The sequence below is a fragment of the Aythya marila genome (genome assembly GCF_965140915.1).
Source record: "Aythya marila genome assembly, chromosome: 2".
Classification (NCBI taxonomy): Eukaryota; Metazoa; Chordata; class Aves; order Anseriformes; family Anatidae; genus Aythya; species Aythya marila.
In genome coordinates, this window is record NC_139043.1 from 3,744,603 (window position 1) to 3,757,021 (window position 12,419).

General features: G+C 41.3%; 1 protein-coding gene across 2 annotated transcripts in view; it reads right to left on the reverse strand.

The window, feature by feature from the left end:
* The window catches only part of VIPR1 (vasoactive intestinal peptide receptor 1), a 112,522-nt gene that overhangs the window by 72,792 nt on the left and 27,311 nt on the right, over positions 1–12,419 (reverse strand). For both annotated transcript variants that reach the window (XM_082754867.1, XM_082754866.1), the window contains exon 2: positions 205–301. In XM_082754867.1, the coding sequence (XP_082610993.1) occupies positions 205–301 (97 nt within the window). The remainder of the gene's footprint in view (positions 1–204; positions 302–12,419) is intronic.

Below are 12,419 nucleotides of genomic sequence, written 5' to 3' on the forward strand. Positions count from 1 at the left end.
TTCAAACACTTGGTTGATGGAATTATGCTTTGGAAATACCTTTTTCTCTTTATATACTAACATAAGAACTCAACACCAGCTGGAGAGAATCCAGTCACTGCCCTGCTCCTGCAGAAGAAGGGGTGAGAAATGGCAGTGGTAAGGTAGATGTGAGGCCAGGGATGTCAGCCTGCAGGCCACGGAGAGAAGAGGGTGGTCCCTTACCTGAGGTCTGATTATCCATAGCGATCTCTGCCAAGCACTGGCTGCGTTCTTCTTCAATCTCCAGAATGATGCTGCACTCTGGACGCGTGCTGGACACCTACAGAAAGGGCAGAGAAAAGGAGAGTGAGCAAAACCCATCTGTACTCAGGGACGTGTTCCTAGGGATTCACGGCCAGCCAAGCTCTCCTCAGCCACAGCACAATGGGGATATGCATCCAGTCTCATTTTATGTTTGTTTAAGGGAAGGGGGTGTAAACCAGTGCCTACTGAAAAAAATGCATTTCCCTCCATGCCTTCTTTAAAAAAAATCTAAATGTTATTTTTTATTTTTTATTTATTATTTATTATTTTTTTTTATGTTTTATTTTTTATTTATTTTTTATTTATTTTTATTTTTTATTTATTTTTTGATTATCAGGAGGAATTCCATTTCTTTATGCTCCAGGAGCTCTGCCTGACTAGCCTAACACTGACAGCTATCTAGGGCAGGAAGATGGCAGCTTTAAAATTCATGCCAAGAGCAGTGGGATCTGTGCTTACACAGTTTATTTCCTCCATTCTCACATGGCCTGCCTCCTGGCTTATGCTAATTCAAAGCAAAACAAAACCCAAATCAAATAAGAACAAAATCTCAGATGCAGACTGGGAGATCAAGGAGCTAAAACACAGAAAATTCCCAGTAACATGACTTTTTTTTTCCCCCAAGTGGTTTCTGCTAAGTCGGATCTAATTACATTGTTTTTGTAATAAAGCCATGTCTATAGATGCACAGGTAATTAATCGTGGCCTCCTTACATCATGAATTTCATGAACCGCTTCAATCACGAAGTATGTATCATGACAATTTGCTTCCAAAAAATGGAACCAGGAGCCGGAGAGGGGACCCACAGCACAACCCTGCTAACGTCCTCAACATGCTCCCAGTTTGGAGAGAGCACCCCACTTCATTGCTTTGGCAAAGGCAAGCTGAAATCCAGGTCCCATTATGCAAGGCACCACAGAAAACCAAACACAAAGCCCAGTCTCTTTCAAAGAGACGGCAAACTGCATTGAGCTGGAAGAAACCTATTGAGCTGCAGAGAGATGGTGAGGGGGAAATGATGTGGAGAGAGCAGAAGTCTTGGCCTGAGTCTGTGCAGTCACTGCTAAATACAGAAAAGACCCTGAGTTGGTAACAGATTTGAGAGGCAGGGTTAGAGCCTGTCCCCATTAAAACTCATTGATTCAGTGTTCACTGTTGGTGATTATCTTTATTTATTTATTTTTATTTTTTTCTGAAAATAAGCAGAGAAAGGAAGGAAAGAACTTTTCACGTCTCATTTCAAAACATGAGCTACTTCCCTACTCATCCTCTAGCCAAGGCTAGAAACCAGAAGATTCAGAAACCCTCTGAAGGAACAATTATTTGATGTAATTTGCCCCTTGGATTGAAATTATAAGAAAATTGAATGTATTACTTTTTATTCTCACCATCTCTTATTAATCCAACCAGCTCTCTTCCCTCTTCCACCTCATCTCTTGCTCAGACTGTAGTTTCCTTTTGGTGGGGAACGGGCCTTGATTAGTAGTGTATAGACAATTAATTATGTGGTTTTCCAATCAAATTAAAACAACAGCAACAAAAACAACATGGTGTGGGAGACTTATTTGGAGTTGTCTTGGTACTCAAATATTTATTTTTTTTTCCAAGGGAAAACAGCACTTTGGAATTTTTATCCTGTCTCATTTAAAATATTGTAGGTTCTTTTTGTTTTAATTTACAGCACTTCTTGCCTTTTTATTTTAACTGTAAATAAAATGCACAAGGGGTTTGCTGTAAAAAACAAAGATTGAGATGTTCTGCTCTCAGAACATTCTGACTTTTTCAAGGGAAACTTAAAACTCTCTGGACTTAACCTATTGCCAAATTCATCTCACATTTATAAATAATTTGAGTTTTCACTTTATAAATTAATTCATCCATCTCTAACTTTGATCAGGGTTGGCAAAGTGTTATGTATTCTTACAACACATTTTTCTAATTTTTTATGCAGCGAATTTTCTACTGAGCCCATTAGCAAGTACTTCACCATCTTTCCTGCACTAAAAATGCATGCCTAAATTGGTTGATTGCATATTTACTCCCACTACCTGATATTTACTTTTGAGCAAATGTTCCATCACCTTTCAAAAAAAGCAGAGCCAATACATTGTTAGTAGTTTCAGAAGTGGGCTTATGATAGATTCAGGGAAATTTGTCTACAGATATATTTTTTAAAATCTCATCTTTTTCCATCCAGTCCTAGAGGAAATAAATCTATGTTAATCAAGACACAGTTGATCTGGCTTACATAGTGCTGGTGTGAGCTTTTAAGCAAGGTGGATGGCTCTAATGACTGGAGGAGTACTTAGGTGCCTGGTCCCCACTGGTTTTAAGCAGAGCAGGGTACTGCTCTGGCACTGAGGTAGGATTTATATGATGATGCCCCAGGGTAGCCCTCCTTGCCAACATCCTTCCCTCCAGGAGTGTGTGGCCCCTCGTAGAACATATATTGGATCAACACCACCCAGATGCCACATAAATACAATAAGCTTCCTAAAATAGCACAAGATACCTTTTATTTTTAGAGTATTTCATCTTCTTTCTCATTGGGACACATCTTCCCTTCTCTCAGTTGGGTAAAAGCAATGTGTTTAGTATGAACTGATTTTTACTATTCCTTCTAGTCCACAGAGAGCTTGTGAGCATCAGCCCTGAAGGTTTTCATGTCTCTTTGCTGACTGGAGTTGGACCAGTTCAGACTAAAATACCTACTATTTAGCTGGAGAAGGCCAGTGATGTGTGAATTTAGTGTCTAAAAGACCTTAAACTGAATCATCAAGGTCAAACAGACTCACATTTGAAGTCTTCTAGTTTACGGCTCACTCTCTACATTCACTAAATAAGGAAATAAATAATTGCAGCAATCCTACTTCTACCTCCCCAGTGATAACACAGCCCTCACATATCACAGCTGTCATTGCTATGGGCTAACAAAGACTGCAGAAGAAGAAGAAAAAATGGTTTTGGATACCAATAGGAAAGAGAAAAGCATTTTTTTATTTTTTATTTTTTTATTATTTTAGTAGGTCATCAGTTCAGCTGGCCTGGTGGTGAACAGGGTGACAAGTTCAGTTGCCTGAATTCGTTTCCCAGTTGACAAACTGCTTATGACTGCAAAGATCCCACAAGAGCTGGGAGTCTTGCCTGCTAAAATGTACCTTCCCTGAGACCAGAGTTTAAATAACTCTCCTTTCTTGGTGTACTGCTCCCAGAAGGGAATGAAGTAGACTTTATAGATAGCTTGGTATGAACTCACTTCATTGCTTCCACAGCTTGGTCTTTTTTTTTTTTTTTTTTTTTTTTTTTTTTTTTTCTCCCTGTGGAGAAGCAGAGATTTGGGATTTTGGCATCTTTCACAGCAGAGGGGAACTGGCCAACTGGCCACACAGACACAGGGCTAAGGGCTGCACCAATTCACATTTCCCACACAAAAAGTGTAGAGAAAGGGAAAGCATGACCATAGCTTTGGTTAGATCACATTAAAATTAGCCAGTGAACAATAATCCTTTTTCCCTGGCATGTCCATCATGGATGTGTAGCTAGCTCAAGCCCAGTACACCCTCCCTTCCTAAATGCCCTCATGGAGAGGATGAGTTACCATGTAAAAATCGTGGTGGATTTGTCGGGGCCATTTTCCCAGTACACACACTGAAGCCCTGAGCAGAATGATGAAGGGAAGTTTTTTTTTTTGTTTTTTTTTTTTTTTTTCTGGATGTGATTTGCTTTAGCTCTGAATTGTGCAGCAACTCCCATGTGGAATTATCCCCAAAGTCTTTATTAATGAGAGCTTTCCTTCCCGTGGGATCTCAACAATTGTTAGAGGATTAGTGAGCAGTCTGGTAATGCTAAGAAAGCCATTGTGTACACTCTTTTAATTAAATACAATCTAAAGGATTGTCATTGACTGAAGGAGCCACAGAAATATTCAGTTTCATCTATGTTGTCATTGGCAGGGCCAGGCTAGCCATGCGGCAACTCCTCAAAGGCACGTAGGATTCACAGCAAAGCCACAGCTACAGGTAAACAGGAATAGGGGCTCACAAGAAGTAACATGGGACCCAGCACCTCCTTTTCTCCTGATCTCAGAGTGTCACCTGGAGAATCCAGCAGAGACGGTGACTGGAGTGACCACAGTGACAACAGCATTTCAAGGCAAACAAGGGAGGGGTAGAACAGGAAAGCTTACAGAAGATGAAACCACATCCCTCACCCATTTCCGTTCAGTTCCCAGAGGCTGTACAATAGTGACACATTTTTCTGAGTGGTCTGAATGAAGAGACCTTCACAGAAGCTATGGGGAGGCAGTAAATGTATTAGACAAGAGCCTCAGCTGCCTGTAACACAACTTCACAGTCACTGCTTGAGGCAGTGTTGAGGTTTCTCAAGTTTTTTTTTTTTATGCGGACAGCAAAGGAAATGAAAGATTTTAGCAGGTAAGTCTTATTCTAAGCCTCAGCAGCATAGCTCTAGAGAGCTCGAGCTATGCCAGAAGAGCTTACCGCTAGCTTCAGTCCAGAGACTTTCATTTACGCTTATTATTTGTAGGAACACAAGACTGAGGGAATTTCTTATGCAACAGTCTTGGCTCTGATTTCTTCCATAACTTCATTCAACTCTGTCTTAAAACTAGATTTGCAGTTTCTTCCTTTTGAACATCCTCAGGAAAATAGAGTTTTATTCATAACAACCCTTTCAGTTAGCCAAAAAAATACTGTGTGTAGTTCAAGTGCAAGAATGAGCAAAGAGAGTGGACCCACAGAACATACTAACAAAGGTTTTCTATCTGTAGTGATGGATAACACATTTTTGAACACTGTCAAACCTAAGAGCTTCATAAGCTCTGGTGGTCTTGAGGGAAAAAAAAAGTTATAAATTATTTATGAAGTATTACCACTGTTTGCTCTTCTGAACTTTGTCTAAGAATCAAATGCACAGTACAAATGTCATGTCAGCAAGGGGAAGTAAGCGTTACATACCAGCATTATAGACAAAAAGAGAGATAAGACCATGCTCAAAACATACAAAGCACTCTGTGTGGCCTTCATAGGGTCAATAAGGAAACTACAGTTTCAGAACTTGCAAAAACAATTAAATGTTTTTAAGGAGAGCCAAGCTATACTCTGCTATGATCTCAGCTCTTGTAAGTACACTACTCTGCAACCAGCCCTCGGCAAGGGACTCTCAGACTAAGGGTAGTTGCATGTGTCCTCAGGAAATGATCCCAAATAAAAGAGGTCCAGGCAAATACCCAAGTATCCTTACTCTGGGTTTGCTCACTCAATTTTATGCTTCTGCCAAATATAATCATGCCAATAACAGATCTATCATTTGACAAGGAAAGCAGATGTTTTTCTTCCAGCTCATTTAAGCAGGCCGTGTTAAACAAAGACAACTTGGCCTAATCAATCTAGGAGCTTGGAGGCATGGAGACTTCATTTAGTCTCATTGTCCCCTCTGTGTGTGAGGGCTTGGGAGATCAAAGAAACATGTGCAGTGTTTTGCAAAGAGCCTGAAGAACCAGAAGGAAAGGGAAGCTGAGCAGCTGTGTTGTTTAACTCCTTACTGACAAGCTTGTATATCCCTCTGTTGGAAAGCTGAATTAGGTTCTCAAGCAAGAAGCTCTGCCCTGGCACTGGAGTAATGACACAGAGAGATTAAACGAGAGGCAGCGATTCAGAAAATTCCCACTACTGTGTAGGAGACAGCTCTGATGACTGGGTAAAAAAATTTAGCTCCTTACTTAAAATTATCATCTGGAGTAGCTAAGCATGAATTTCCTTTCCAGGAAGCTCAGATGAAGGACTTCAATGTAGGTTATTGCAGAAAGAGAGAGCAGCTTCAAGACTGAGATCAGTGGTGTTTAGATCTATTATTTAGGGCACAGAAGAGCAAAGGGCTGTAATATCTCTCCTATGGTTGTGAAAAAAAACAAGCAATGAATGACAGTGATTATCCCAAGGGGCAGCAAAGGAAGGAAAAAGGGGGACTCCACTACCTGACATCTCTAGAAATTGGAGTGCAGCAAAGTAACCTGCAGGTTGCCCTGAAATACAGGTCACCGACTGCTTCTAATTTCCTTTTACTTTTGGGTTTAAGGAACAGAGCCTGGTTGAAGAAAATTCTTCTTTTCTTAAAGGTTGTTCCAAGTATTAATTACTGAACTGATCAAACCTTCTGGAGGAATTTCACCTCCAAAGCTTCTGCTCAGGGAGTTACAGGAACAAAAGAAATACAGATCCAGAACTGCTTGAGCCCCAGGACCCAGACACATGATTTTTGGATCCAACAGGCAAAAAGCACACATCTCTAATGTAGATACCTACATCTGCCTGTTTCACATCAATTATCCTTCCTTGCCTGCAGACAGAAGCAGGCATTTTCAGGGCATGAGTCACCTCAAGCTACAGGAACTGTCTAAAATAGGTTAGAGGAAACATAACCTATACTGCTTCATCCAGGGAGCCTTAGGCAACTATTTGAGAGGTGGATGTCTACATTCCAAATACCTGAAGTTGAATGAGAAAACCCACAGACCTGGGCTCATTTCTAAGTCGAATGATTACACTTTAGGTAGCCCCATCATTCCCCAGTGTACTCCAAGAGTAGAAGAGAGATGGTACCTGTCAGGAGAAGTTGAGTGAAAGACTAGTAAGCATGCTAATAAGTTTATAGGTTGTATTGTTTTCAAGATCCATTGAATTTGAAAGGCTGTTATTCAAAAAAAGATACTTGTCTTCATGAGAATGTGCAGGTACCTATTAATCCTTTCCTGAATTGTCACCCACCCAGCACTGAGTCATCCAATGAGTAGCCACCTCTTGACTGCTGTGCACAGGAGAAGTAGTCCCCAACTCAACTCAGAAGAGACTTTAAAGCCCCAGGTGGGCAAAATCCACTTGTTGCTTATGCTCATTCCTGTCACCTCAGTCCTGGGCAAGACCCTAACTCCTGACAAAGCCTCCATCCATCCAGGTCTGATTCTCGCCCTGGCCAAGCCCTGGGGCCCCCACCCAGTCCTGCCTTTTCCTTGCTGTATCCATCTATTGATGCTTAATTTCACTCCAACTGTGGCACCAGAATCTTGTTTTCCTTCTAGATCCAACCCAGACATGACCATCCAACAGGTACACCTGCCACAGTATTGAAGAAGAGTTGGATTCATTTGCTCAGATGGCTCCAGAAAGTTGTAAGACTTTGGGTAGGGGTGAAGAGCAGAAGGGATTCCCAGATCTGGAGCAATGGAGAGTGGCAGTTTGAGCAACCCCCTGGGGAGCTCATGGGCTTGTAAGTGTGGAGACTGTGGCAAAAGAGCTTGATCAAAATCACGGTAAAGCTCCTGCAGTCTCTTCCCTGCACTTCATGTTCTCAGTCAGGCCCCACTGCCTGGGAGCTGTGTACAGCTGTCAACACACAGAACTCCACAAGCCTCCCAGAAGGCTGGTTATTGGATATTATTTATAACTGGGGAGCAGGATGAACAAATCTGGATGTTCTCAGGAATTCTGCAGTGGTCTGGTTTGAGGAACCGTAGTTTGGGTTAGAAACATGCAATGTTTTTTAACTTTAGGGAACTGAAAGCTTTAAGAATGTCTAGAAATGGCACTAATCCAGAGTTACTGCACCACCAATATAGCATAGGCTGGAGTATGCTTGTCTTTGAAAATTCAGGCTTTTTGTCTTTCCTATGCATTTGGGAAACAACTGTGAAGAAGCAAGGTGGCAATGTTATAGGGCAGCCCAGCAGCCAGTGTCCCAGGCATGGGCTTTTCTAGGCAGAGGAGGCACTCTGAAGCTCAGTGACATCCAGCAGGGTGGATGAAAGAGGCTTTCTGGCATTTATTATGGCACAGCCTTAACATCTCCAGCTGAACAGTCAAAAGTGGGGACATTCAGCATTTGCAGCACTTGGCTGCATTTTTCCTGAGCTCACTGAACAGTCAGTGACTTCAGGGCATGGATCTTCCAAACTTCCCAGCAAACATAAGAAACGGCAAACTGTCTGTTTTTTAATTGAGCACAGGTTTGTTAAGGTCAGTATCAATTTCCAAAGAGCAACTAGGAGGAAATAAAGAAGCAAAAAACCACAGAACACATAATAAAAAAGACATGCATATAAGAATTCCTCTTACAATATATGTCATCCTTCCAGCAGTAACCACAGTATCTTTATACAATACAGTTGGTGATAAGGTTTTAGCCTCCTTGGTTGTCAATATTTTCAACATTTTTAATTAAACCAGCATTAGGACAAATATCATTGGATTTTACTATTCATATACTACTTCCCATCCTGAAAATGCAGCTCTAAGAGGGCTTGTTTGTGCTACCATTCAAACTTCATATTGAACTCCATGTATATCTGGAACAATCTATATAGGCATTTTATTTCAAAGACTGGTTATGTCCAAGGGGGAGTCCAGAAAAAAAAACAACACAAAAATATTGGCAAAAGATGTGTTTGGCTCATTCAGAGATGAGGAAAAAAAGAATCTCTTCTTTTTCAAAGGAAGCAAAAGGGATTTAATCAGCAAGGCTCTGTGTGAGGACATCACCTGTAGATTTGTAAGGTATCCTTTATAAAGCATCAGAGCTCTCTATAAAAAGATTCCTCACAGACAGCCTAAAGGATCCAGCACCAGCTTCCAAGAAGAGCCTACCAAGACAAGATACCTACTGAGGCTGTATTTCAGAACAAAGGATTGAGTCACTACTCCTAATAATGAGGGATTCGAGAGCACCCCAGTGATTTGGAGACACACCAAGAACAAGAGCTGCCATCTTTGATAAATCAGCACAGGGCCACTCCTCTCTTCTTTAGCTGAGGATAGAACCAAAGGGTAAATCACCTTGCTAGAAACATGTGAGGGAGTGCAAGGTTAGGACAACCACAGGGAGTATTGCTGCAGTGAAGAAAAAAAATTACAAGAATGGAGAAAACCATTCAGAGGGCAACTGAAGAGAACCTTACCTAAGATAGTGCAGGACAGATACGCAGAGGCAGCCTTGATTTAGAAGAATAAAACTTGCTGGAGATCACTGTCTGGTTTTGCAGAGCTCTCCTAGAGAAATGCTTTTAATTGCATTTACATTTGGGAGCTTTGGATTCAGATATTTTTGATGCCCCTCACCCTGCCCAACGGCTGGTCTATATAGACAACACAGTGTATGTAAGCAATTGATAAAGAAGCACATCTTCTCATCAGCACTTAATAGACTGACTGATGATGGAGATTTTAGGAAGGATTTACATTCCTGGAGGAGACAATCGACAAGAGCTGAAACTATCAGAATCCATCCTGAACAGTTTTCAAAGTGTGAATGGTCAATAAGGAAACCACTTCTATTTAAACATGGGAATAACTCAGAAATCTGGTTCCACTCTTTCTGGCTGAGAAGGATTTAAATCTACAGGTTAAGCAGGTTGTAACATGAGCCTAAGAGCCTTAGACACACATGGAAATATAACAAATATGAGATGACATATACACACACACTGTCTAAACCAGGCATACAAACATTTCCACTTGAAGAGAGCACTGATGTCTTTGCAGAAGCCTAAGGGCCACACCTAATACCTCTGCCAGACCCAACCACCTTCCACTTAATTGCTCTCAGAAAAGACTCAAGATCCCCAGATGCAAGGCTGCTATGACAAGGCTGCATCTCAATTATTGTCACTTTTGCTGAGTACACAGCTGAGTGGCAAGTGAAACAGATGACCAAAGCGAAGCGTCAGGTACTAGAAATATCTGTATTACAAATCAAAGCACCCACACTGGCAATTTCCACAATATGGACATAGCTATACTTGGCCAGAAGAAGGCTTATCAATGGCTTTAAAGAAGCAAGGACTTCAGCCCCTCATTTATTTCATGGTCTCACTATGCCGGTTTGGCTGTTAGTTATAGCTTTGCTTCCCATCAGTCCCTGATGCAAAGTCAACTCGCAGATGTTTTCCACCATGCAAATAAATTGTGATGAACTGGCTACTCAGGCAGATAATTAATTCTACTTTATTACACCGGGCATTTCCTTTCATCATTCCTTACCAGATAACAACACAGTGGGGGAAAAAAAGCTCAAGGGGAAAATGTTTCTGCTTTGTTTATTTAAAAGGGGAAGTGTACCAGGACACAAGTGACATACAAAGAGATGTAAGTGTTCGGATGGCAAAACTGAATCTTAGCAGTACAGCACCACCAGACCTCTCACAGGTGATGCCAAAGGCTGTAAATCTCAAAAAGTTTTTACAAAGGGAGTATCTCTAGCCTCTTTTGACGGATGGAGAAACTGAGGCAGGGAGCCTAGGATTAACCATCAAGTCAACAGATAAAACAACAACAACAAAAAAACATACCCACAAACAAAAATATCAGATGACTACATTCAGACGAGATTTGTCATATGCCATTTTATGCTGATGTCCACCTTTGTCTGAGGAGAGGTCCTGCTTTGTGTGGAATGCTTAAATGTTTTAGTGATAGGACAAAGAGTAATGGTTTTAAACTAAAAGAGGGTAGGTTTAGATTAGATATAAGGAGGAAATTATTTACTATGAGGATGGTGAGGCACTGGCACAGGTTGCCCAGAGAATTTGTGGGTGCCCCATCCCTGGAGGTGTTTAAGGCCAAGTTGGATGGAATTTGAGCAACTTGGTGTGGTTGGAAGTGTCCCTATCCATAGCAGGGGGGTTGGACAACCTTTAAGGACCCTTCCAGCACAAACCATTCCATAATTCTGTGATTCTGTGTTCTCCTCAACATACCCCAGTCAGCTAGCAAAGAGCTAACAGAGAAAACGAGAAATTGGTTAGAAAAAACACTGGGAAATGAGTCAGCCCTTGCCCAGTGGGAACAGGAGAAAGACATAAATCTCATGTTTTGAATATTAGATATGAGGAAAATAATAAATTAGATAATTAAGAAGATAAAAGCTGAGGTAGACATGAGGAATAATCAGGAAACCTGGGCAGCATGGCTGATGGCTCTTGGAAGAAAAATGTTCAGAGAAACACAAAAGGCAAAAAAAGATGAGATTTATACCAGAAATTTGGTCTTTGTTGTTAGGACCAACATAGTTAAGCAGGGAATGTCTTTCAGTCATATGAATATATAGAGAAAAACAACAGGAGGGGAAATGAAATTACTATGAAAAGTGCTGAAATTAAAGATAAAACTAAATATAGCCCAGAAAACAAGAAGTCACATGCAGTTTATTCTGTTCCTCCTTGCTCCCCCCATCCTCAGCCTTCTGTTCAGTGGCTTCCTCCAACAATTCTGAAGTGAAAATGTAATTTTACTAATAGAAAGTGGAAAGATTGCACATGGGGAAGACAGCTTAACTTGAACAATGAAGAACAACAGGACTTACTGAAGGCAAATAAGGCGACACAAAGTGTTACACATTAGTTGAAAGCCACTGCAAAGAGAACAACGTAGAAAAATTGAATGGTTTGGTCCAGAAGGGACATTTGAGACCATCCAGTTCCAACTGGGCAGGGACATCTCCCACCACACCAGGTTGCCCAAAGCCCCATCCAGCTTGGCCTTGAACACTTCCAGGGATGGGGCATCCACAGTTTCTCTGGGCAACATGTACTGGTGCCTCACCACCCTCTGAATGAAGAATTTCTTCCTTATAGCTAATCTAAATCTCCCTTCTTTCAGTTTAAAGCCATTACTACTTGTCCTGTCACTACATTCCCTGATAAAGTCCCTCCCCAGCTCTACTGTAGACCCTCTTTAGGTACGGGAAGGCTGTCTAATTTAGGGAGAAGGATATAATGGGGGACATTTTCAAATGTTTTGCACAAGTCCATGTAGATGATATCAGTTGCTCTCTCATCCACCAATCTGTAACCTTGTTGTAGAAGGCCACCAGATTTGTCAGGCATTACTTGCCTGTAGTGAAGACACACTGGCTGTCACCAATCACCTCCTTATTTTCTGTGTGCCTTAGCACAGTTTCCAGGAGGATCTGCTCCATGATCTTGCCAGGCATACAGGTGAAACTGACTCAGATTGGATAGTGGGAGTGGTAGCATCTGGCTGAAAGTCAACATATGCACTTTTTTTTTTTTTTTTTTTAATATATATATGAAAGAAGGAGGGAAAAAAGATCCAGACACCTATTA